Genomic DNA, 25,470 nt, shown 5'->3' with positions numbered 1-25,470 from the left:
ATCTAAAATACTTGGCCAGAAGCCTGCTCACACTCCTGTCCCTCCCGGGAGGGGGGTGGGGCAGGGCAAGGCTGCTGGATGCTGCCTGACACAGCATGTGATGGCCTCCTGGGTCCTGTGGGTGCAGAGCTAACATTTTTTGAGTGTGGATTTTATAACCACACTTTCAAAGTATAAAAATAGAGTGTGAAGAAAAACAAGACTCAACATCACCACTCTGCTGGAGAGAAAGGTTAGAGAAATAATAAAATTAAAGTAACCAAGTTGAAAACCTGAAGAGCACCCGCTTTGACAGGGAGGTTCCAGGGCCAGGCTGGAGCAGGGCCTTTCCTTCAGCCATGGCAGCCTAGCCGGGCAGCTCTGCTCCCACCCTTATCGCCTGCCCAGGGAGCTGTTTCTGAGGGAAGCCTCCTGGCCAGTGTGACCATCTGTATGTAACAAGATGGCCCAGGCAGGAGGAACTGAGAGAAGCCCACGCAGGCTGTGGACTGAGGTACCACTCAATTCTGCTTCCCACAGTGTAACTCGAAACCTGAAAGCAACCTCAATCTTTTTCCACACACAAACGGAATCTTCTATGTCAGGTTCCATGTATTTTCCCAAATGGCATTCCCTGCCTCGACCCACATGCCACAGAAGAATCTAATTTTCTTGACGGTAAGTTATTGGGAGTTTTCCTCAAAGGTTCTATCATTTGGAAGAGATTAAGGGATATAAGGGTGAGAATTTGATTTCTTTCTTTAACTTTTGAAAAAAAAATTAACATCCCTGCGACTCGGAAGCAGAACCCCTATGTTCTATAGCTGGCTTTTCCAAGAACAGGGGAGATTCACTTTCTGGTCTGGACCTGGGAAGCCCTGCCAACCTGTTCTGATCTAAAGGCTTATTGCTGCATCTTGAGGACCTGGGGCTTGCTGGGAGGCTGGGCAGGGAACCCCAACCCAAGGGGAGCTGCCCACCCCCAAAGCCAAGGTTCATGTTCAACTTCAAATCAAACCACTGAGCTACAGAAGATATGTGCCAGCCTGATGCGAGTCACTCCAGAATTTACACACCAACTTGGTGGTGCTGGGGGCCTGACCCTAAAAAACCTGCAGTATGGGTGGGAGGATGAGACGCCTGCTCAAGAAACAACCTACGAGCTGCATATGGAGGGTCTGACAAGGGAAAAGGAAAGCCTGGGCCTGAAAGGCTTGGTGGAGAAGGATGGCCTGGGGCTAGGCCTTGGGAATCCGGAAATACTTAGGAGAAATGACCAGCACGGGGAGACAAGTCCTGGGAAGAGATCCAGAGGGATGGGCAAAGCTTACAAAGAAGATGACCTTGGACTCCATTCCCCCCTTCCCCATTCTTGGTCCCTCCAGTGACTGCCAATCTTCCATTCTTTAGATTCCACTAGGTGCCCCTCCCTCCCATTAGGGTTCTCTTTCTAGTAAATTCTAGGTATGGGTAATGGAACTACAAGGCTTGTGAGTGAAGCTTTTGCATTTTAGGTCATGTGTGTGGTCCTAAGAAATGGAACAGGGATTACAGAACAAACTAATCAAGTTAGAACTTTTAGATCAAAATTCTTATTATCTATTAATGACTATTTCCTTTTTGTATAAAACTAGCCATGTGAGTTGATAAATAAAAAAACAATTTGGTGCAAGTAAAGGAAAACCTGTTGATTTTAGGTGGTGTAACACCTCAGAAGGCAAACTCCCAGCCGCATAAGGCCAGAGTCGCTATCTTACTCATCTCTGAGTCCCCAGCAGTTAGTGTGTATATAGTCAGCACTTTCAGGAGTTATGTTGTGACAGTCTGAGTCTGAAAATCATGTGTCTGTTGGAATTGGAGGAAGAAGTCTGGAGGTGAATGAACTCAGGCAGGAAAAGGACCAGTTGACTGTGGCTGGAATGTTCAGGAAGGGTGTTCCCTTAGGGCTCAGGCTTGGAGTTGGGCCTGGGTAGCAAAGGGCTGCTAGCCAGCAGGCTTCTTTATCATCTTAACCAAATCAGGGGTGCATGAGAATGGGGGCCTCTCTGGTTACCCTTGATGGAGTGGTCACCTAACTCCCTAAACTGGCAATGTTCAAAGAGGAAAACTGCTGCCATAGTGAAAAGAGAGCCCTGCTTCTGGCAGGGCCTGGCTGAGCAGAGGGAAAGCACAGCCGAGGAGCGTGGAGGCCTCGAGCAGGAGAGTGAAGTGACCAACAGGGAAGACAAAACCCTACAGCACCAGATGGCCTCAGCCCCAGTCTGTGTGTGGGCTTATCGCCGCCCATAGAGGTCAGTCACCTTGGGGCCTTGGCTTTCAGGCACAGCAAAAGTAGAGGCAAAATGATGCAGAAATGACCTGCATTTCCTCGAAAGGAGCCTGTTGTCGTCTCTCTGGAGCTTAAGTCACTGGGAGGCCATGGAAACAATCCTATCACCCCAGCAACAAGGCCCAGCCAGGGTGCTCACTGGCGCTCGCAATCTGCTCCCAGATTTCAGATGTGAGCATTAGTCTGCATCTGCTTTTGCACGTCATGGGAACCAGCTGCCAATGACGCACTTGCTGAGATGCAGGTGAAGGTGAGGGGCCCTGGCTCTGTAGGAACAGTGACAGATGGGAAAGGCACTGTGGTGTGTGGCCACTGGCACTCCACTGAGACAGCCCATGGCAGATGGTGGTGGTGGGCAGAGGGCAGGGAATACTGCCTACCTCCACCAAACATCTCTGCTGAAGGAATGAGCGAGGAATCAGGTCACTCGCCCTGCACAATCACGGTGCCCTCTCACGGGGCAGAGCCAGAGGCTCACTGGCAATTTTAATTACAATTCCTAACTTCCTGTGCTTCCTCCACTGGAACCCTCCAGATAGTAGAGAGGAATACAGACAGAGGCCTAGGACACACCAAGGCAAGCAAGTCTCAGGGTTGGCCTCAGGATGTGGCTCCTGTGGTTTTACTGCTGGAGATGCTGGCTTCACAGCATACTCTGTCCTCCCATGCGATGCTGCTGGAGTTGCTCCAAGTCCTCTTGGAGGCAACATCTCGTCTGCCCTCCTGGCACCTGAGTTCATTCCTCCCAGGAGCCTGGACTAGTCTCCGTGTGTCGCTCCTTCGATGTGAATCAAGGGTTTGGGCAGTAGAACAAAGTGCTGCACTGGGGCTCTTGGGATCTGTGCTTTAGACCTCATTTTCCACTAATGATGTGACACAGGGGATCCTTGACCTTTACCAGGCTCCAGGCACCATGCCATAGATCAGAGACACTGATGCTTAGAGGCTTATATGGTCCCCTAACTCCAGGAAAGGACCTAGACAGGAACACAGCAGATTTGTGTAAGAGATGTGCTCGCTCTTGCTATGATGCCTCCTGACAGCTCTGTTCCCAGTTGTCTCAGCTGGATCCCCACTCCACTTTCCTGGGTCAAGACTCTTCTTCCTTCAAACCCAACAGTGGCTTTAGAAAACCTCCAGGGTAGTCAGGTGCAGTGGCACACACCTATAATCCCAGTGACTTAGGAGGCTGAAGCAGGGGATTGGAGGTTCAAGGCCAGCCTCAGCAACTTAGTGAAGCTCCAAACAACTTGGTGAGACCCTGTCTCAAAATAAAAAATAAAAGTGGATGGAGATGTGGCTCAGTGGTTTAGTGCCCCTGGGTTCAACCCCCAGTGTGAAAGAAAGGAAAGAAGGAAGGAGAAAGGAAGAAAACATACCTCCAGGGTCGCCACTGGCTTCTAGTTCCACACCTGGAGGTTAGTTTGCACTTCTCTGTCTTACAAGAGGGGCTGGAAGAGCAAGATGTCTGTCACCACAGGGACCTGAGCTCCAACTCTGGAGCTGACACTAACTTCCACAGGACTTACGGCCCATTACTTCGACCCCATCATAAAATAGAGAAAAGCTTAGAATGTCTCATAGAGTGCTGTGGGATTACAGGAGGTCTAGTAAGGCAGGAGCATCCAGGTATGAAGAGGATGCGTCTGACTCCTGCACTGCCACTGGCCTGCTAAGAGAGGTAAAGAGGCTTCAGGCAGGAGCCCCCAGAGGAAGGGGCCACTATTTTCAGAACTGCTGCCACTTCCCCAAGTCTTCCAGATTGACTCATCTGCACTGGCCCCTTTCCCCTGCTGGGGGATTCCCAGCGCAGCCCTGTGCCAGGTGCATGGACCCTCCGGAGTGAAACTCTTGCTCAAGAAATTCCATCCTGTGTGAGACAGCATGGCATGACGAGGAACAGAAGGAGTTAGTTTAGGATCTGCCGCTTGCCCAGTCTTCGCAGACACGAGAAGGAGTTAGTTTAGGATCTGCCACTTGCCCAGTCTTAGCAGACACTAAGTCAGGTCCTCGCTGAATTACTGTTCCAGGGAAGAGGTAGGGCCTAAGGTAACTGGTAGTAACCTGCTAGAACCAGATCTACCACCACAAGGCAATTTCATAACAACTCAGACTCCTAACAGCTCCATCCCCATTGTCCCACAAGTCAGTTTTAAAAACACCAATCTCCTTATTGTGTTCCACTACCTTGATTGATATGTTCTTCCATTCTTCATTCAACTAATCACCCAACAAGTGATTTTATTTTTTTTTTTAAACTGAGCTAGCTATTATATGCCAGGATCTGAGAATAGAGCAGTGAACAAAATGGACAAAAATCCTACTTTCTTGGAATCTTTATCCTTTCGGCAGAAGTCAAATAACAAATCAACAAATAAAAACTATGCAAAGAATTAAACCAGCAGGGTGATTGGGGTAGTTACTGTGGTCTGGGTGGTCAATGCGGGTGCTCTGTGGAGATGATCCTGAAGTCAGATAGGAATGGTATGAAGGAGCCTGCAATGTGACACTAGGAAGAATATTCCAAGCAGAGGGAGCAGCTAGGGCAGAGGCCCTGAGGTTGGAATGAGCTTGGTGCACTGGAGAACCTACAGCCTTCTGTGGTTCCCTGAGCAAGAGCAGGGAAAGAGCGAGGCAGGGTCTAGATGGGGTGAGGGCTGGGTGTTATTCTGAGAGTTGGGCTTCCCTCAGTCAGATGGGAAGCCAAGAGAGTGCTGTGAGCAGGGGAACAGCTCCAGTTCCATCTGATTTATCCTCCAGGACAGCCCTCAAGTCATTAGCTCCAAGAATAGTGGAGCAGGCTGGAGGTTTCTGCAAAAATCCAGAGGATACATGGTAGCCTGGATGCCTGCACACAGGTGCTGTGTAAGTTCTTGGTGACTGAATAGGTGACTGAATATGCTCATCTGATCACTGTACTCCACCACTGAGCTACAGCCCCAGCCCCTGATCACTTCTTGCTTTGTGGGGCGAGGGGATCGTGGGTCATCTAGGTGGGAGTGAAAGAAGTCAGGAAAAAATTTAGAATTTAAAAATAGGCGCAAAGAATTTATGGAGGTAAATAAGTTTAAATTATTGGAAGAAAAAGGAAGTTAGATTGATGGGGAGACAGGACACATTCTAGTGGAATGGTTAACTTTTCTGGGCTCCTCTTTAGAGAAAGGTACCTGGTATGTACATAGAACTGAGTCTGGTGCTGAGATCTGGCACTACAGAATAGAGGGCCACTTTAGAGAGTATGTGAGTAGATTAGGAAGAAAGTGATGGCAAGGCAGAGGGAAGAGAGAAGTGGAGATGCTTGGAGAGCCCTCTGGGGCCTGACGACGCTGTGAACTGGCAGGAACAGAGTAAAACATGGGGCCTCCTGCAGGTCGGATCTGGTGGGCAGCCTTAGAGGTTCCAGGGTGGAACCATCTGTGACTCAGTACAATTCCTCACAGTCTGGAGGCTTTGCTGATTGAGTTGTCTCATGGTGGGGCCATGTGAAATGTCACAGTGACCTAGCACTCCCTATCTCTTTTCCTAGGCCTCTCTCCCTGATTGCTCAACAGTTGGAGCATGTGAGAAGTGCTCATCATCTCACACTGGATCACAGATGTGTGGGCAACAATGTTGCATGTGTGTGTGTAAGTATGTATGTGTGTGTGTGTGTGTGTGCGCCCATGCAGCATGCACATAGTGTAGGGGTGTAGGTGGGAGAAATGCACCTGGGGGGAACTGAACAAGCGTTGGTTTTCTTCCCACTTCACCTTGCTCTGGCCTACTTGTGACTGGACGCAGCCTTTGACACCAACTGCCTTCTGCCCTGTTCTCCTACCTCAGAGTCTCATACTGTCCTCTCTGTTGTGTTCACTCACTCTCCACCTCTCTGCTAGGTTTCATCATTGTTCCCGAGCCTCTATGCATCATCATGCCAAGCCTGGAGGCTCCTTGGATGTCTCCTAGTTAACCCAAGTCCAGGAACCCAGTGGCCCCAGGCTGGCTCCCTGGCTTTGCAGTCTGAGATGTAAACCTGAGAGGTAAAATGAGGAGGGGCCAAACTCTAGAGCTGCAAACTCCTGAACTGACAAGACCCAGACAGTGATCTAGAAAGTCTGCCACGGCAGTGTGCACGAATCCATGCCAGTGGTGCCCCCTGAACTAGTTCTAGCAGGAGCGTCTGTCTGCTTGTTCCAGAGCTTTCTTGTTACAAAGGGCATGCTGAGTCTCCTTGGGGACAAGCAACTGGCTGGGGTGAAAGATTAAATCATCAACACAAATTGTGTACCTGCTGTGTACCTAATAGAAGACAGTCTCTAATTTATAAGCCCGTGAGCTAGTTGGAGGTAGAAAATGAAATGAAAGAGAAAAATGACAAGTGATTAGGAAAGCAAGGGCTATTTGGGATGACATGATGTCCAGAATTATGGTGGTTCAGAGAAAGGGGAGATCCTGGAGGACAGAGGTGTCATGGAGGAGAGGGGATATAATACATCACCACCAAACATTCCTGTGGGGTAGGAGGATGAGCAGAAATTGAGCATGACTAAGGGTCTGCAGGAAGATGGGATCAAAATGACTTGAAGCCTGTACTCCAAAGAAAAAAGCCCCATGTGGTTATATCTGTGTTTGTGTCTCTTTCTCCTCCTTTCCTCTCCATCTTTCTCCAAGTCTTTTATATTTTTTTTTCATAAGAAAGTTTCCATTGTGAAGTCAACCTTCTTGAACCTAAACACTGACACTGGGTATGAAGTCTGCAGCCCTTTAAAATTCCTTTTTAAATGGCTTTTTTTTTTTTTTAACCTATATCAGACGTTGTTCCACAGAAACTTCCCCCCCACCCCCAATTTCACAAATGGAAAAGGAGACATGGAGGAGGCCATCTGGATGGGGTGGAAAACCCTACCTAAGGCTGAGAGGGGAGGAAAGGGAGAGCCAATGCTGGGGAGCGAGGGGTTCAGGAGGCTGGCCCCTCCCTGTCCCATCACCCACAGCCTCTCCAGCTTCCAGAGACCCCTATGCCCACACAGAAATGTCTCCTAGTAAGTATTGTCCAGATTGTTTGTTCCCCACACGAAAGCCCTTTTGAAACATACTCTGACATTAAATCCAATATGGCACATAAAACAGGTGAACTGTTTGGGTGGAGAAGATAGCCTCCTCTATTTATTTTTATGTGGTGCCAGGGATGGAACCCAGTTTCTCATGCATGCTAGGCAAGTGCTCTACCACTGAACCACAACCCCAGCCCCATTCCCCTATTCTTAAGTCCTAGAAAGGCCATTTCTTCTGTCCCCTCTTTGTAGCCTCTGTGACTGACATAGAGGGAAGAGGTGGGCTGGGAGGGCCTGCTGTGGGTCTCCCTTAACATGACTGCCAAGGCTGAGGGAGCTTCAGATGTGACAGAGTTGTTTGCAGGCTGTTAGTTTCACACTTCCAGGTGGCCCAGGTAGGGTGAAGTGTGTACACTACACCAGGAGAACCAGCAGGAAAAAAGAACAACAATGCACCCAACACGTCCATCCCCAGGAGGCCATTTGAGCACTGAGTTATTTTCTTTAAGTCTTCTAGAATCATTAACCAATTCATACTACAAATCTATACCTAGAGCCACTGTGTCCAAAAATATGTGCTAGGTGGTGCAGTGTAAACAAGTGGAGTCAATGCTGGCTCTTCTACAGGTTGTAGCCAGTGCCCACTGGGACCAACAACTAACCCTGGTAAGGAGCAGAGGGGCCCTTGGATAGCTGGGCTGTGTTCTGGAGAGGACAGGACAGAGCCTGCACACTTCATTCTGTTTATGCCACAGATAAAGGTCCCCGTTTGCCCTCTCGATTTCCAGATAAAGGTCCCCGTTTGCCCTCTCGATTTCCACTGTGATTTTTCCAAGGCCTAAAGAGTATTTTGTCCCAGGGGCTAGATTGTAGTTCAGTGGTAGAGTGCTTGCCTTGCATGCATGAGGCATTGGGTTCAATCCTTAGCATCACATAAAAATAAATAAAATAAAGATATTGTGTCCATCTACAATGAAAAAAAATTACAAAAAAAAAAAAAAGAATACTTTGTCCCAGATCACAATGCCTTGTAGCCTGAGTGCCTTTCCTGGTTCCTGGCAATTTCACTTCCTGGAATGCCACAGCTCAACATCAATGCCAGAGGCACAGCCAGGTATTTCCCTGGGTGCCTCCCAGGTTTGAAGGTTTGAAGCCTTGACTTCATCTCATGCTTTCCTTCTCTCTCAACTTCCATGAACAGCAGTCTGCTGAGTTCCCCCCAATCCTCTCACAAATACATCCTCCCCTCCCCATCCATCACCACTGATGGCAGCTTATGAGGATTGTCAACACCACCTCTCAACTGGTCTCCCTTCCCCTTGATTCCCTTCACTCACCACCAGTCATGATCCATCTTATACCTGGCTCTTAGAGGGAGCTCCTTCAACACATGCATGTTACTTTCCTGTTTAAACCCCCAGCAGCCTCCTGCTGCCTACAGATGAGGTTGCAGCCTAACATTCAGTTTTTCCTTCCTTCCTAGCTTTACCTCCTGCTCCTCTCCTTCACCTGGCCCCAGCCAGGCCTCTAACCACACATGTCCACTGGCAGCTGGTCCATCAGCTCCCAAGTCCCCCTAACTCCCAGCCAACTCTAGGTTTGGCGCAGCTTTGCCTTTTGTGTTGTTTTGCTCTCATCTGTGTCCCATTCAAAATTCCTTTCTTTGGACAGCTCCACTCTCCAAACCCTTTCTAGACCCCACAGTGAGAATCACCCCACACCTCTCCCTGGTCCCCAGGCAGGCCATCAGTAGATGTTCAACAGCAAAGCTCTTTCTTTCTGTATCCAGTCCCCATTTACTGTGTGGAGGGCTCCTGGTTTCTTTCTTTGGATGGAAAGTAAGAATTAATTTAATTTTTTCATTGCAATTTTGACTTCTCAAAGAAGACATTAATTATTAACATAATTTAATCATATTGTTTTACCATTGTATTTACCAAATCATTGATCTGTAGGACAAAATAAACAGGTATTTTTATGGTATTCAAGATTTAAAAGGGATAACTTCCTTGGACCATCAAAGAGAAAAACTATCAGCAGTGCATTCTACAAAATTCTGGTATGCTGAAGGATTGGGGAAGTTACTGTCAGTTGCTTCATACCCTTGAAATGCTAAAACATGACAATACTGCAAATCTGGAAAATCAGCTGGCTAAACCATCAAAAGTCAAAAATCAGGGTGATTCTCAGTCCTTAGCTACCCTTCTGTCTAAAGCAGAAAGATTCTTTTTTTTCCCCTTTATTTTATTTACTTTTTCTTTTTTGATGTGGTGATGAGGATCGAACCCAGTGCTTCACATGTGCTAGGCAAGCTCTCTACCACTGGGCCACAACCTCGGTTCTATATCAGAAAGATTCTATGCTTAAGAAAATCAAGTTGTATTAAGGAACTTGAAAAAACTCTGAATAAAATTAGAGTAGTAGGGAAAATATTGCAGGTTAAAGATTAAGAGAGAAATCCACTCTGACTTCACTATGAAATTCACCCTTCCATCTTCAGTGGAAAGGGCCCTAGGGAATGAGTATTATGTTCCACCAACAATTTACTGAGCATTCGCTGAAAGCACTCCAAGGAAAGACTGCAGTCGGAAAGAGGAATGAATGGGGATTAGCAGAATTTTAGATATGGAGGAGGTCCATTAGGGGCTGGGTGTAGGGATATGGCTTTATGTTACTGGAAGCACCATCTGAATGCTTTCCTAGAGAGCAGCAAAGCTGGGCCTGCTAAACCTGCCCTGAAGTAGTGTCACTGAGAGATTATGCAAAAACTAGTTTCTTCCTTATATGCAGAGAAATGCACCTAGGCCATTAAGACTAAGGACTCAGATACGGACAAGTTCCCACAGGACCCTCTAGGGAACACAGCCCTGTGTACTGCCTCAGTGAGCAGCCCTTGCCATGAGGACGCAGGGCCCTACAGAGCCCCTGAATGGCTTATTCCTCTCCCATTCAGATGTCCATTAAGGGGAACTTCTTTGTTCAGTTTGTGACCCTTTGCCTCAGAATGGTCTGACCTAGCCACCTTTCTGGACATCCAGCCCTAGGCAGAGGGAACCAAGTCTACCAAAGCAGCCACTTTCCTAGCTAGCCACTTCCAAACATGTGACCCTGCTAGTACTCTACCTGCTTCCTGTCCCTTCCACCCAGCAGCCCCTTTCTACCCATGGGCAAGTCCCCTTCTGCTTCTACGGTGTACAGACAAACCCAGACCCAGGGCTGTGACAGCTTATGTTGCGGATATGAGCCCCAAGCTACCCATCAAGGCCACTCTTCTTCCTATTCCCCTCTTCTGCCTCTGGGGTTAATGTTGTTACCAAATCAGAAGCCAAGACACAAAGAGGAAAACTTAACTTACATGTGTCTGTCACATGTAAAAACTCACGTAGGAACAAAAGGATGGCTCTGTGATTCCTGGGTTATGTAACCACACACATAATAAAGACCTGGCTTTATTTAAAACAGATGACAATGTAATTAACAAAAGACCAAACATTGCTTATTAAATTTCTACTTTAGGAAACAATTTTTTCTCTAGGATGGTCTAAGCAAGGGTCAGCAAATGATGACTAGCAGATCAAGTCTGGGAAGCTGCCTGTTTTTGTAAATAAAGTTTTATTGGAATACAGTTGTACTCATTTGTTTACCTATTATTCATGGCTATTTCCCCACTAAAGTGGCAGAACTGAGATTGAGGCTGAATGGCCAACAATACCTAAAATACCCACTTTCTGGCTCTTGACAGAAAACTCTGTCCTAGAGTAATAAGCAATGAAAAGGATAAGAATGAGGTACCTGTTGCCTGGCAGGTGTTTTCTTGTGACATGGCTGTCGTCACGGTCTCTGTGGCTGCATCTCTGATAGCTTGCTCTTCACTCTGCAGGAGGGTGAGGACACACCTCCAGAGAGCAAGTGTGTCCTGCAACTCTAAGGAGACCAGAGGGAATTCAAATTACCTAGAATGCAGCTGGCAAGTAGGTACCAATAAGGCTCAACCCCATGGTGGAGGAGAGTACATGGAATGAGCAACAGCCATTCCTTTTTTTCTGGGGATGGCAAGATAGGAGGACCTGAGAGTCGGACTAACACTGGGATACAGAGGGTCCTAATGGAAATGTCTATTTTGGGGGGTGGGGGGGGCAGGAGTAGGGGTAGGCTTTCTGGAGGCAACTAATCACAAGTAAGGCTCCTGGAAGATATTGCCTGGCTGACAAAGGCTCTAGTTCCAATTCTCCCCAGTGTCATGATTATCATGACTTTATGCATGAAAAGTGCTTTGGAGAAACTAGCCCAATGTTGAAATGCATCAATTATGACCACAAAGTGTTAATCGAGATTTTGCTGTGGGCAAGCATGGTGGTGCATGCCTGTAATCCCAGTGATTCAGGAGGCTGAGGTAGGAGGATCACGAGTTTGAGGCAGGCCTTGGTAATTTAGCAAGACTCTGTCTCAAAATAAGAAATGAAAAGGTCGGGGGGAGGGTGTGGGTCAATAGTAGAATAACCCCTGGATTCAATCCCAGTACCTAAAAAAAAAAAAAAAAAGATCATGCCTTGGGGAAAGAATGAAAAAAGCGCAAGGACACAGGAAAAATGCACCAGCCTATGTCACTTGTATGCGGGGCAGGGGGAGTCCTCTTGATGCTGCCATTCCTTGGGGTACTGACTCTGCTGGTCAGCCTGTGCTAAGGGCTGCTATGGATGGTGTCTGCCCTTGAATGAAGTCCAGGACACAAGGCCATGAGTAGTCACGGAGGAAACAGGAGGCAGTGACTTACAATAGGGAAAGATCACAAAGGACTACTGAACCTGGGACAAACTTCACAAGGACAAGGAGAGGTAGGCAGGCCTCACAGACAGGACCCCTAACCTGCAGGCAGAGCTGTGTGGAGGGTCTCAGTGGAGAGCCATGGCAGACCACCTGTCACCTTCTTCCTGCAACAGGAAAGCCCTCCTGTCCCAAGAACTCTTCTTGGTACACTCTCTCTCTCTCATCTGTCCACAGAGAACCTGCTATCTCAGAGCTGCTGGTGCTTTAGTCAAACCAAGAGCTCCATTTGGGGTTTTGTTCTCTTTCTGTTTCAGATCTGGCTTTAAATTTTACTCAGTCTTTCAGAGTTGAGTAGCTTCCTTTTGGGTGGTATGAGGTTGAACCCAGGCTTGAGCATACTGGGAGAGCACTTTCCCACTGAGTGGCCTCACCAGCCCTTTACTCAGTCTCAGAATCTATCCTCTGTCTGCAGGGTCCCTACCTTATTAGCATTTCCCTCTTTAACATGGCCATCGATATTGCTAAAATCCTCCCCTCTTTAGTCCATTTCAACCTGTCCTCATACACCCTTGGTCTCTCTAATCAGTGCCTGTTTTTCATGTTCTCATATGCCATCAGCTACCACTGATCTCCTTCCTCATTTCTATAATGCTACACTCTGCATCAGCAATCCCTTATGAATCAATAGCTTTTGTCCAGGACTCAATTCCACACAGGAATTCCAGGTTATTCTACACACATCTGTCTGCTGAGAATCAGGGCTAGAGTAGCCAGTTACCCAGAAAATGTACTGCAAAATGGTATTAATCTTATTGGAGAAACTTGACATCCATGCCCCATTTTGTTGTAAGAGTTGGGGTCTGCCTATGTTGCCCAGGCTGGCCTCAATCTCCTGCGTATGTCATCTCAGCTTCCTGAGGTGCTGGGATACAGGTGCACCTCCCACCCCCACTAAAGTTTATAATCCTTTGTTCATATTCCTCTGGGTCCAATGATTAAATCATAATCACTGAAGGTTCCCTCTTAATCCCCCTTTGGGTATAAGAAAAGTGCCTAGATGTCACTAAGAAGACGGGAAAGGATATTAAATAAAATTTTGTCTCCTAGAGAGATCCAGGGATATGAGACACCTCACTATTCTGAACTCGAGTGACATTCAAGATTTGAATTTTATCATCTAAAAACCAGTTATTTCCTTTTTTTCTGGAAATCCTTCTCTGCAACTATACTGAACACTCCTTGGAGGCAGGGGCCATGTCTTACTCTTGAGGGCTGTGCATAGATGCAGCGGAAAAAAAAAAAAAAGAAAGAAAGAAATTCCACTAAAAGATGGGAAATACACCAGAGCATGGCAGCATGACAATACAGGATTAACCACGGCAGGAGAGGAAGGGGCGAGGACTGAAGCATGGCTTTCCTCTGATTAAACCCTATGTTTAAAACCAAACCAACATAATTAAAAAATTAAAACAGAACAAAAAGTCCCTTATGCTTTTCTCCTGATGATTTCCTCAAGTTTGGTTTGCTTCAACATCATTTACATGATTATTGCTCTTGAGGCACAGCGGGCAGCAGGGAGGAAAGGGACATGGGGCAGGGGGTGAGAAGGTGGCTAATCACCAGCTAGGACCCATACATCCATTAGATTTCAAAATATCTCCCCTTCCATGTCCCAAGGACACTCAAAGTAAATGCTGTGAAAGAAACTAGCAGCCTATCTAGTGGCTATCTAGTGGAAGTCACCTGGAACCTCCCTAACCTCAACAGCAAGCCCTGGGACTCTACTTCCTGATCGTCTTTGGGGACTGTCCTCTTCTTCCTTGCTCCACAGCTTCACGCTCACCCTGTTTCTCACCTAATCATGGAAGAGGCTTCCTGGAAGAGGGGATGGTTGGGACGAGTCTTGAAAGACAAAAGCTGGTCAAGCAGTGGTTTGTTGATGGAGAACGGCTGACGCCAAGGGCCTGTGTGGGGAGTGGGGACAAGGAGGCAGGAGGGCTAGGCCATGGGCGGCACAGGAAGGGCCCGTGAGGCCCGTGGAAGGTGCTTAGATTTTCTCCTAAGGCAGTGGGAACCCATGAAGGACTATCAACATTTCTGTTGGCTGGCGTTGACAGAAAGGATCACATTTACACTTCACACAGACCACAGAGGCTCTCTGGACCTCCACGGAGAATGGCTGGGAGGATAAGATTGAAAGAAAGAGGACTAAGAGGCTGTAGGTGAAAAGTGACTAGAAAACAAACGGAGGGGAGGAACACACGGGAAGACGTCAAGGCCTGGATCACGCTGCCACTTGTCACCTTCTCTTGTAGCCTGGAGAACCCACCCATGAGTTCATTGAGTCTGGTACAACAGGTACCCTCCTCGACACTTACCAAGGATGGGATGGGGGTTGGTAAGGAAAAGTGGTGCCGTGCTGGTGAGGACCCCAGCAGCGGCCAGCCTTGACGCTGTGGGGAGGCGGTCTCCACAGGACAAAACAACCAGCTGGACCCACTGCTTCAGCTCGGGGGCCATCGAGTTCCTGCTCTGAAAGCACAAAAGGTACCTATCAGCATCCCTGAAGGGGAAATCATGGGCTGACGTGGGAAGCGGGGAGAGCTCCACCAAACTGCTCTGCAACCACCTCCTACCTCAGTGGGAAGAAGATTCTTAGTTGTTCTCTATACCAACCAGGCAGATCTAAACAAACCCAAGGAAGCAAATCTGACTTGTCTTTCAGAAATGTGGAGTCACTATAAGGAGACAGCAAGTTCCTTGAGTCTTTTCTGACGTATCAGGTTATCAAAACACCAGTGTATTAAACAGCTAAAGACCAACCTTGTGGGGAAGACTGTAGCAGCAAAGAGCAGCTTGCTATCCCCAATAACCAGATATCCCTCCTATTTTTAGGAACAGAACCCAGATTTTTGGCTGGGCCTGTGGGCACCCATCCAAACACTGTATTTCCCAGCCTCCCTCATATGTAGAAGCAACATGTGACTACATTCTAACTCATGGGGTGTCACTGGAAGTGGTGTCTGGGCAGGATGTGCCTTAGGAAATGCCCATGATCTTTGCTTTCTGGGGTTCCCCCTCCTGTTAGCTAAATTGGACAAGATGGTTGGAGCTGGAGGAACCATCTGGAACCATAAGATGGAAGCCACATGTTGAGGACAGAAGAACTTCAAAGCAGAAAGGCTTGGGGCCTAAAACTGTCAAGACGCCATACCTGCTTCTACCTGGGTTAAGCCACAGTGTTCATGAATTTCTGTTATAACATTTGAAAGCACTAACTTAACTGATACTCTGTTTAAACAAAGACCCATTGTTTTTAATAGTAACGACTTTATTGAGATATAATCATATACCATGCAATCTACCCATTTAAAATGAACGATTCAATGAACTTTGGTACATTTCAGAAATATGTGCAGCCACCACATTCTATTTTATTACTACATGTTTTGATACCTTGGGGTTTTGTTGTTGTTGTTTTGGTACTGGGAATTAAACCTAGGGCTTTGTGCATGCTAGGCAAGAGCTCTACCACTGAGCTTTATCCCCAGTAACCTCCCCACTTCTTAAAAAAACATTTATTTTTTAGTTGTAGTTGACACAATACCTTTATTTATTTATTTATTTATTTATTTATTTTTATGTGGTGTGAGGTCGAACCCAGGGCCTTGTGTGTGCTAGGCAAGCACTCTATTGCTGAGCCACAATCCCAGCCCACCCCCCAACTTTTTTTTTATTATTAGTTGTTCAAAACATTACATAGTTCTTACATATCATATTTCATACATTTGATTCAAGTGGGTTATGAACTCCCATTTTTACCCCGTATACAGATTGCAGAATCACATCGTTACACCTCCACGTTTTTACATACTGCCATACTAGTGTCTGTTGTATTCTGCTGCCTTTCCTATCCTCTACTATCCCCCCTCCCCTCCCCTCCCCTCTTCTCTCTCTACCCCCTCTACTGTAATTCATTTCTCTCCCTTGTTTGATGTTGAAAGTTGGAATGGAGCCTGGCATTGCCAGAAGGAGTGGTTGAGAGGTGATGCCAGCAAGCCATTAAGATGATGATAATTAAGTTAAGCTGTGTATAATTGCTGTGACTGGATGATGCTGGATGGGGCAGGCTGTGTATTCAGTTGTATATTAGACCCCTGCTGTCCAGCAATAGGGTGGCTCCTGCTGCCTAGGATGCCCGCTACTTTTGAGTTCTTGAGTTTCCCGTAGAGTTCCCAGGAAGCGCTTGTGGAGTGCTGGTGGAGTTCGGGCAATAAAGGAGTTCCGGTTTGAACCTATAAGTGCCTCGTGGTGGCTCGGTTATTTGTGCCCAGCCAGACTGCAGCAGTTTTTTTTCCCTTTCCCCTCACTTCCTCTTATATGTAATTTTGTATAACAATGAGGGTCTCCTTCCATTTCCATGCAATTTCCCTTCTCTCTCCCTTTCCCTCCCACCTCTCATCCCTGTTTAATGTTAATCTTCTTCTCCTGCTCTACCTCCCTGCTCTGTTCTTAGTTGCTCTCCTTATATCAAAGAAGACATTTGGCATTTGTTTTTTAGGGATTGGCTAGCTTCACTTAGCATAATCGGCTCTAATGCCATCCATTTCCCTGCAAATGCCATGATTTTTAGTGCAGAGTGATACTCCATTGTGTATAAATGCCACATTTTTTTTATCCATTCATCTATTGAAGGGCATCTAGGTTGGTTCCAGGCTAGCTATTGTGAATTGTGCTGCTATGAACATCGATGTAGCAGTATCCCTATAGTACGCTCTTTTAAGGTCTTTAGGGAATAGTCTGGGAAGGGGAATAGCTGGGTCAAATGGTGGTTCCATTCCCAGCTTTCCAAGGAAACTTTTTAATATTTATTTTTAGTTGTAGTTAGGCACAATTTATTTTATTTTATTATTTTATTTATTTATTTTTATGTGGTGCTGAGGTTTGAACCCAGGGCCTCACATGTGCTAGGCAAGCGCTCTACCACTGAGCCACAACCCCAGCCCTATCCCTGCCCTTTTTAATTTTATTATTAGACCGGGTCTTGCTAGGTTGCTCAGGCTGGTCTTGAACTTGTGATCCTCCTGCCTCAACCTCCCAAATACCTGGGATTACCTGTTCAAAGCTGTATCTTGCTTTTAAAAAAACTGTTTAAAAGTTTTTAACTGATGCATAAAAATTGTACATGTTTATGGGGTACCATGTGATATTTCAACACATGTATACTTGTGTGATGTTCAAACAGTAAATGTTTCTATCTACTCAATTTTTGTTTCTATCTATTCAGTTTTTGAATGCCTTCATCACCACAAAGACAAACCCTGTGCCCTTTAGCTATCACTCCTCCATCCTCCATCCCTCAGCCCTAAACAGCTACTAGTCTACCTTTGGTTTCTGAATTTGCCTTTTCCAGAGATTTCATGTAAATGGGATCATTCAATGTGTGGTCTTTTGTGACAGGCTTCTTTCACTCAGGTTAATGTTCCAAGGTCCATCCATGCTGTGGGATAGATCAGTACTCCAGTGCTCTTTATGGCCAGGTAATATTCCATTCTGAGTTTATGGACATTTGGATCATTTCTATCTTTTATACTTTGTTTTCTCACTTTTTCTAGAAAGAGAATTGTTGTTCTAGATGTACTGCTTGCTATGGTTTGAACGCTTCCTCTGTAAGTCATGTTGAAATTTAACTGTTGTGGTGACATTATTAGAGGAGATGAGACCTTTGAGACATGACGAGGTCATGAGGGTGGAGTCCTCATAACATGAATGGATAAGTGTTGTCATGTCCAAAGTGGGTTAGTTGTCTCAGGAGTGGCCCTGTTATAAAAGTGAGTTCTCTCTCTCTTATTTAAATACACCCAAATAAACACTCTTTGTCACATGTTCTTTTGCCATGTGATGCCCTCTGCTGTGTCATGAAGCAGTATGAAGGCCCTCACCAGATGCCAGTGCCACATTCTTGAACTTTCTAGCCTCCAAAACTATCAAAAATAATTTTTATGTTTATTTATATTTTTGGTGCTGGGGGTTGAATCCAGGGTCTCACATATGCTAGGCAAATGCCAGACACTGAGCAATATCTCTAGCCATCTTTTTTTTTTTTAAATAAACTACCCAGCCTTAGGCATTCTGTTACAGTAGCAGAAGACAACGGACTAAGACATTGCCTCTACTAGCTGAACCTCTTTAAATATTCAAAATGCACCTACTGATTCCTTTGACTACCTGTGGGAACTGTGGGACTAAACTGATGAGCACCTCAGACCCTGAGGAAGCTGCCAACTCCTGGTGCACAGAGAAACTCAGGTTTTCCCAGGAATTTTTTTTTTTTTATGTGTTTCTCTATAGTTTTGCCAATTTTTCTCTCCCTAGAAAACTCCCCCAATTTTCATTAAAAAACACTCCATTCAAGTACCAGCCAGGATCTTTAACAACTGGCTAAAGTAGCACAGATAAGAACAAGGTCTCTGCAGACTTGTTAAGCAGTCTTATGACTACTTTCTTAGAATCTGATGTTTTCTTCTTTTAGGCCCTAATTTCTTTAGGGAATCACCTCTTTTCCTACACTCGCCGTACACCTCCTGACATTTTTGTTGGCTTTTTGTAACTCCTGGTGACTTTCATGATGCAGCTCCCTAGGCTGCCTCTGAATGACAGGTCCAGGGAAACTGTTCTCTGGCTCATTAATTCTCATGCTCTTGTTTATCTCTGCCCAGCCCTGGGCTCTCTGAACTTAACAACCTCCTTCTATGAAGTCTTCCTCAGCTCCCAAACTGTCCCTTCCTCTTCTGGGTTCTCACAGCCCTACCTGTGCATTTGATGTGATGACTCAATGCCCTCTGTCTCATTAGACTGCACCTCTAGTCTCTGTCACCCTTCCATCTTCAGCACGTATCTTGGTAGTAGTTTATTGTAGGGACTCAGAATGTAGGGCTATGCCACTTGTATCTCACTGTGGAAATGTATAATCAAGATTTTTTCCTTTCTTCTTTGAGATGGGTTCTCACTATGTTGTGAGGCTTGCTTTGAACTCCTGGGCTCAAGCCATCTTCCTGCCTCAGCCTCCTGAGAAGCTAAGACTGGGTGGTATGCACCACTGCACTCAGCTATGACTAAGATCTTTAAATGTGTAATTTTATTGCAGTATTGGCCACCATGCGTTCATTATTCTGTGATGGTTACCTTTCCTGTGTGCACCTAAGTATATATACGTTTGTCTTAAAGCATCTTCCCAGGAAGTTGTTTTGCTTAGTTTATTTCTAATTTACCCCCAAAGCACATGTGAAACAGGTGAGGCACACTTGGGCCTCTATCCAGAGCCTGCTAGGCCATGTTCTGGAGGAGCATTTAAGCCTCAGCAATTTATTTTCATTCATAGTTCACTAGATTGCAATTCTAAATATTCTAATTGACTTGCTTATTCTTCTTTAAATGGTCTAGTTACAAAAATGGGGGAAAACAATGGACATGTGTATATTGGGGGAGGCTGTGTTACATTTGTGGACTCTAATAAAAAAATACCCAAAACAAGAGAAAAGAAAGGTGGGGATCAAGAAGCCTTCACTAGTAATTCCCTGAGTGAATAATCAACAGCTACAATCTTTTAGTAGAGGCCATGTACACAGGTCACAGTAATTCTTCCTGCTAGAACAGTTGACTTTTACTGCCACCATCCAAGTAATTAAGAGCACAAAAACCCAGGCCCCAGGACCGGCACAGAGTCAGTCTTACCTCCTCACATGTCTGCAAGTGGTAGGCAATCACTTTGGAGGCAAGTCTCAGAGCTACACTCTGTATTTCAGATCTGGAAAGAGTAAGAAAACACACACACACAAATTCAAATCAAATATATTTTATACACCCAGATAATTTCTGCAGATAGTTGTGATCCATGTAAATGTGAACATTGGATATGTCCACCTCCTGGCCATACAAATGCCTCTCGCAGCAATTATTCATTACTTTTTTTTGGGGGGGGGGGCGGTGGTGCTGGGATTGAACCCAGGGACTTGTGCATGTAAGGCAAGCACTCTACCAACTGAGCTATATTGCCAGCCCAACTTTGGTTTTTAATGTAAAACTCTGATATCATTTGTTGCTTGAAGTTTAGAAAGAAAGGCAGGACCTGACCCCTTAGGCCAGGAGTGTTAACAGGTTCACCGCATGACTGATGGGATCATAACATTGTATCTCCATTGAACAGGGGGCAAACCTCTCGTTGGAAGCAATATCCATTGTCCAGGTCAAGAACTCCTTTGGGGTTAGGTGGACACAGCGCTCTGTCTGGGGAAGCCACTCACTGAGATCCATGCAGTGGAGAATCTTCAGTATCTGTGTGAGCCAAATCCATGGGGGGAAAAGGCAGGGGGAAGAAGGCAGGGAGGGAAGGGGAGGGTGGGGAGGGAGGGAAAGAGAGAGAGAATATATTCAGGCAAAAGACTCCAGCTGCTAAATAATAACTGCTTGTATTAATAAGGAAGCCTATCTTTCAAAAGGCTCCCAACTGACCTTTTATTTCCCTGTAGAACCTCTGAGGGACTGAGGTGCTATGAAGCAATGACAACGTCTAGTGACTCATGATCGGTGCTAGATGCCCAGATTGCTGGGCCAGGGCCCTTTACTTTTGGTCGTGTTTCCCAGGTGGCCAGCTGCCTCAGTTGGCATGTTAGCAAAGATGACCTCTGATACACTTATAGATACAGGTAATATAGATATAGATATAGCTAGTTTTTTTCTTTTTTTTTTTAATATATATTTTAGTTGCAGGTGGACATAATACCATTATTTTATTTCTATGTGGTGCTGAGGATCGAACTCAGTGCCTCAGGAATGCTAGGCGAGCACTGTACCACTGAGCCCCAGCCCCAGCTATAGCCAATTTTCAATAATCTGTTTTCTAAGCATCCCAGAGGGACTTGTTTTTGGTGGATCTATGCTATCAATACCACCATCATCGACTACATTCTTAGTACCCTTCTATGCATTACCATACGAAGAATCCAAAGCCATTTTCTTCCTGAAAACGGGGAGTGGAGGGAACACTGGTCCATCAGAGACTTTACCTTACAGAAGCATTCTGGGTGGGTCTCGTTCATTGCCAACAGCAGGAACTTCTCTCCCATACTGCACAGCAAGGATGGCAGTCCCTTTTCTCCTGGTCCAGAGGCTACTGATGAGGACTTTTCCAACAGGGATTCCAATGTCAGCAAGCGAACTTCAGGAAAGGAAGACTCTAGCAGCTGTGAGAAGGTGACAGGAACACCCACTGTCTGCTCTTTGGACTTGTCCAGCACTGCCCACATTGCACAGAGGGCTAATTTGGTGAGGCTCTGGAGATACTGTGGCAGGCCTGGCACCTTGAAGGTACAAGCGAATCCTGTCACTAGCTCTGATCCCAAGATGATCCGTCTGACTTCCTCCCAGAAGCCAAGACTCTCCAGAGCTAAAAAGCAGAAAAGGAAAGGGAAAGAGGTAATCATCTTATTCAACTTTCCACAAAAGGACACGAGAGAATAGAAGGCTCTCAACCCACTGGGAGGGATGGGATCATGGAATATCCTTCCTAAGTAGATCTCATAGATACTATGTAGTAGGCGCCTAGCCCACTAGGATTTGGATTCTGGGCCCAGAAGTGATTTCTACTTAAGTAATTCCCAATTATCTTCCCCAGAGGGACAAAGGCATTACTATCTGAAACTGTGCTTCTGAACCACTCCTTGGCATTCAATAAATATGAACGCAGCAACCTCCTGAATCATTGAGCCTCAAAGATGACTAAAAAGTCCAAACTTTTTCTCAGAGCTCCTCTACAGCACCTCTTTCCAATCTTCTATATTGGGGTTTTGGAGCTTACAGGCAGCTTCTTCCATCACTAGATGGACCTGACATACAGTTCTTTTTGGAATTTCCACTCTCTGGCCTAATTCTGCATTCTGAGGCTCCCAAAGAGCACTGTAAGCATCTGATTACAATGATCATGCTCTCCTCTTCCTCTTCCTTCCTCCCTGCATGCTGGGGCTCACCTCCTCTCACTATTCAGCTGCATTCCTTTGGACAAGCCTCTCCTTCTTCAAGTATGATCCACAGAACAGAGTGTGACTCCTGCATGGTCTGTCCGGTGGGACTACTAACTTCCCTTGTTCTGCACACGAGGCCCCTGGTCACACCTTTGACTCATTCGGAGCATTTAGCCAGCTGGAACCACAGCCCTTCTTGTCTGTGCTCTGCTGAGGCGCTGAGTCACCCTTCTCCCACCTGGCACTCCCATACATAGGTTGAGACTTGTTTTCTTCATTGGTTTTAATCTCAAGTATATCCCTGTTAAATTTTATCTCCCTGTTAAGTTTTATGATCTGCCTTTTTGTTGTTGAGAGATTTTTGTATTTTCTGTTCTGATCAAAAAACACTATCCGCTTCCTATGTGTTAGGTGCTAAGTAGAATAAGAATAAGATCACAGCCCTCAAGGGGTTTACAGAGAAAGAGAAATGCATAAACAGATGATTCCAATAGGGTGTTACACACGATAGCCTGAGTCTCAAGAGGGAAAGGAGGCGAGAATGAGTTGGAACCACCCAAGGCAGAGGAACCTGAGCAAAGACTCAAAGGCATGAACCAGAAGGGAGCAGGTGGGAACTACAGGTCCCCTGAGAGCACTGAACATACCAAGATGGGGAAGAGCAGGAGATGAGGCTGGGGAAGACACATGAGGCAGGATGCAGAGTTCCTCCTAGACCACTTGAAGGAGCCTGCAGGCAAGGGAATGCTTTCAGCAACAAGGCCAGGTGAACCTTGTCACCTCAGGGTTCTTACTGCTCAGGGGGCAGTGCAGCAGAGAAACGATGAGGGCCCAAAGGAAGGAAGGTGCTATGCTTTGAATGTCCCTTCCAGAATGCATGTTGAAATTTAACTGCCATGCTAACAGTATTAAGGGGAGAGGGCTTTGAGGAGGTGATTGGCAAGAGGGCTCTGCCCTCCTGTTGCAGGAGTGGGCCAGTTATAAATTCACCCCTCTCTTACCCTCTCCCTTCCGCCATGTTATGACACAGAAAGATGAGCTGGATGTAGCCCCTGGGTCTTGGACCTTCCAGCCATTTGACGGGGAAGCTGAATAAATTTCAACTGTTTATATTTTACCCAGTTTATGATATTCTGTACAACAGCAGAAAATGGTCTGAGACAGAATGGAGAGAGAGAAGGAAGGTTTAAAGCACTAAAGGAGATAAAATAGGCAGGATTTGTGGCAGTGGCTGACTCAGGGGAGGAGTCTTGGGCAATTCCCAGGACTTGGTTCTTTATATAATGAAGTCATCATCTAACAGAAATTGGGGAAACTTCAATGTCATAGGCATGCGATAAATACCAAAATCAAATTACTAATAATGTTCACTGAGTCTGGTGGAGGACAGAGCCCTGGGTGAGTGTTAGGGCTGGTTCTGTGCCTGCCCCTGCTGCTGACCCCACACTCCAAGCCCTGATCAGTTCATTAACCAGCTCTATTGTTTCCTGTCATTCTCCATTCTCCCATGGTCCCATTCTGCCCCGAGTTTTATCTATAAGAATATTAGGACTGACTTCATCAGTCCTAAAATTTAGATATTACATCTATAGCATTCTCTGAAAATCCCTAACTTGCAAGTCTATCCCCAAAGTTAATGAGTTTCTTTTAAAGGCTTCCCAGGAAGCATTTAAGATATAAATTGCTATTTCTATTCATCATCACAGTGTTACACAGTGAACTCCGCTGACTTTTAGAAAACTATCATAAACATAATAGAATGTAAAAGATGAAGCTAACACTTGGAAAATTTATTTGAAATTTAAAAAATTACACAGGCTTGCAGTAACCCAGGAATTTGGAATATGTAATAAAAAACATCAAATTTTTTCAAAAAGGAAGTCTAGGAGGCAGAGTGGGGACTAAGGCTGCAATAATGAGGCCCATGGAGGGCACCTTCTGCCACCTATAGTTGTAGATCTGCCTCAGTTATTAACTCAGACTCCATAAAGTCCTGGCTGGAGCAGGCGGCAGTCACCCACCAAGCAGCAGGAGTGGGGATCCTGGATCTTCTTGTCATCTTCATATTCAGTGCCTAAAACTCCCAACCCCATTACAGTGAAGTCCAGAAAAGAGACTCCCCATGGTTTCCTGTCCTTCCCACCCACTGCTGCCTGAGGACAATACTACATTAAAAAGGAATTTCGTTTGTTTGGTGAAGAGTCAGGAACATGGCTCAGAGATCTGTTCTTAAAAAGGTAATTAAAATCAGGAAAAATGGTCTAGGCCATTCTGGACGATTTTCAGAGGAAAGTGTTATCTGAAAGACATGTTTTCATGGGGAGTATATAGTCTGCTGTACTCAAGAGCTGCACATCCAGACTCAGAGGCTTCCTTTGGGGTCGTGGAGAGGGAACCACACCAAAGAAAAGCAAAAAAAGGGACATGCCCAGCAAGGGTTCCTTGGACGTTTCTTGATCCATACTGCCTGTGAGCCCAGTGTGAACATTACCTGAGCACATGCTATGTACTTTGTGAGATATACAGATTCAGAATGGAGAAAGAATGATCTGTTGTCAAAGAGCTTTAAGACTAACAGAAGGATAAAAGCCAAATATAAAATAATAACGAGAAGATAACTATAAAAATTATAAAATGCTTAGTGACCTAAAAGTGTTAGTGACCAAACTTAACATTTGTGTTGCCATCCATTATTCTGTTATTATAGAATATTGTATACCCATTACTTAATGCAGTGAATAAACATTACTTTAAGAACTGATATTTGTTGGGGCTGGGGTTATAGCTCAGCAGTAGAGTGCTTGCCTTGCACATGTGAGGCACTGGGTTTGATCCCCAGCACCACATAAAAATAAATCAAGAAAGATATTGTGTCCCATCTTTAAAAAAAAGAATTGATATTTGTTGTGTGTTACTCCGAGCACATTATAACTTATTAACTAAGTAGACTCTATTTTTTCTTCTTCTTCTTTTTTTTTTTTTTTGGTACTAGGGATTGAACCCAGGGGTACTTTGCCATTAAGCTACATCCCCAGCCCTTTTTAGTTTTTATTTTGAGACAGGATCTCACTAAGTTGCTGAGGCTGGTCTTGAACTTGGAATCTTCCTGTTTCAGTTTCCCAAATTGCTGGGATTACAGGTGTGTGCCACACTTCTAGCTATTATTCTCATTACTATTTACCTATTATTCTCTCTCATTCCTATGAGGAAACAGGTTAAAGATCACAAAAAGCCTTGTTATGTAAAGTGAATACAAAAACTATGAGAAAGACCTAAATGAATACAATGGGCACTTAATTTCTATTGGAAAGTTTTAAAAAGGGCTTTCAGGGTTGGGTGTGAT

The 25,470-nt window shown here is 45.6% G+C and overlaps 1 protein-coding gene across 1 annotated transcript in view; it reads right to left on the bottom strand.

The window, feature by feature from the left end:
• Thada (THADA armadillo repeat containing) overlaps nt 1-25,470 on the bottom strand; it is a 318,367-nt gene that overhangs the window by 27,955 nt on the left and 264,942 nt on the right. The window contains exons 32-36 of the mRNA XM_046425124.2: nt 21,174-21,553; nt 20,324-20,442; nt 19,843-19,915; nt 14,487-14,640; nt 11,134-11,265 (exon numbers count right to left, since the gene is read on the bottom strand). Of these exons, the coding sequence (XP_046281080.2) occupies nt 11,134-11,265; nt 14,487-14,640; nt 19,843-19,915; nt 20,324-20,442; nt 21,174-21,553 (858 nt within the window). The remainder of the gene's footprint in view (nt 1-11,133; nt 11,266-14,486; nt 14,641-19,842; nt 19,916-20,323; nt 20,443-21,173; nt 21,554-25,470) is intronic.

The sequence above is a fragment of the Marmota monax genome, unplaced genomic scaffold (genome assembly GCF_021218885.2).
Source record: "Marmota monax isolate L192 unplaced genomic scaffold, Marmota_monax_Labrador192_F-V1.1 WCK01_AAM20220418_F8-fsc00015, whole genome shotgun sequence".
In the NCBI taxonomy this organism is placed as follows: domain Eukaryota; kingdom Metazoa; phylum Chordata; class Mammalia; order Rodentia; family Sciuridae; genus Marmota; species Marmota monax.
This window is presented reverse-complemented; position numbering and strand designations above follow the sequence as displayed.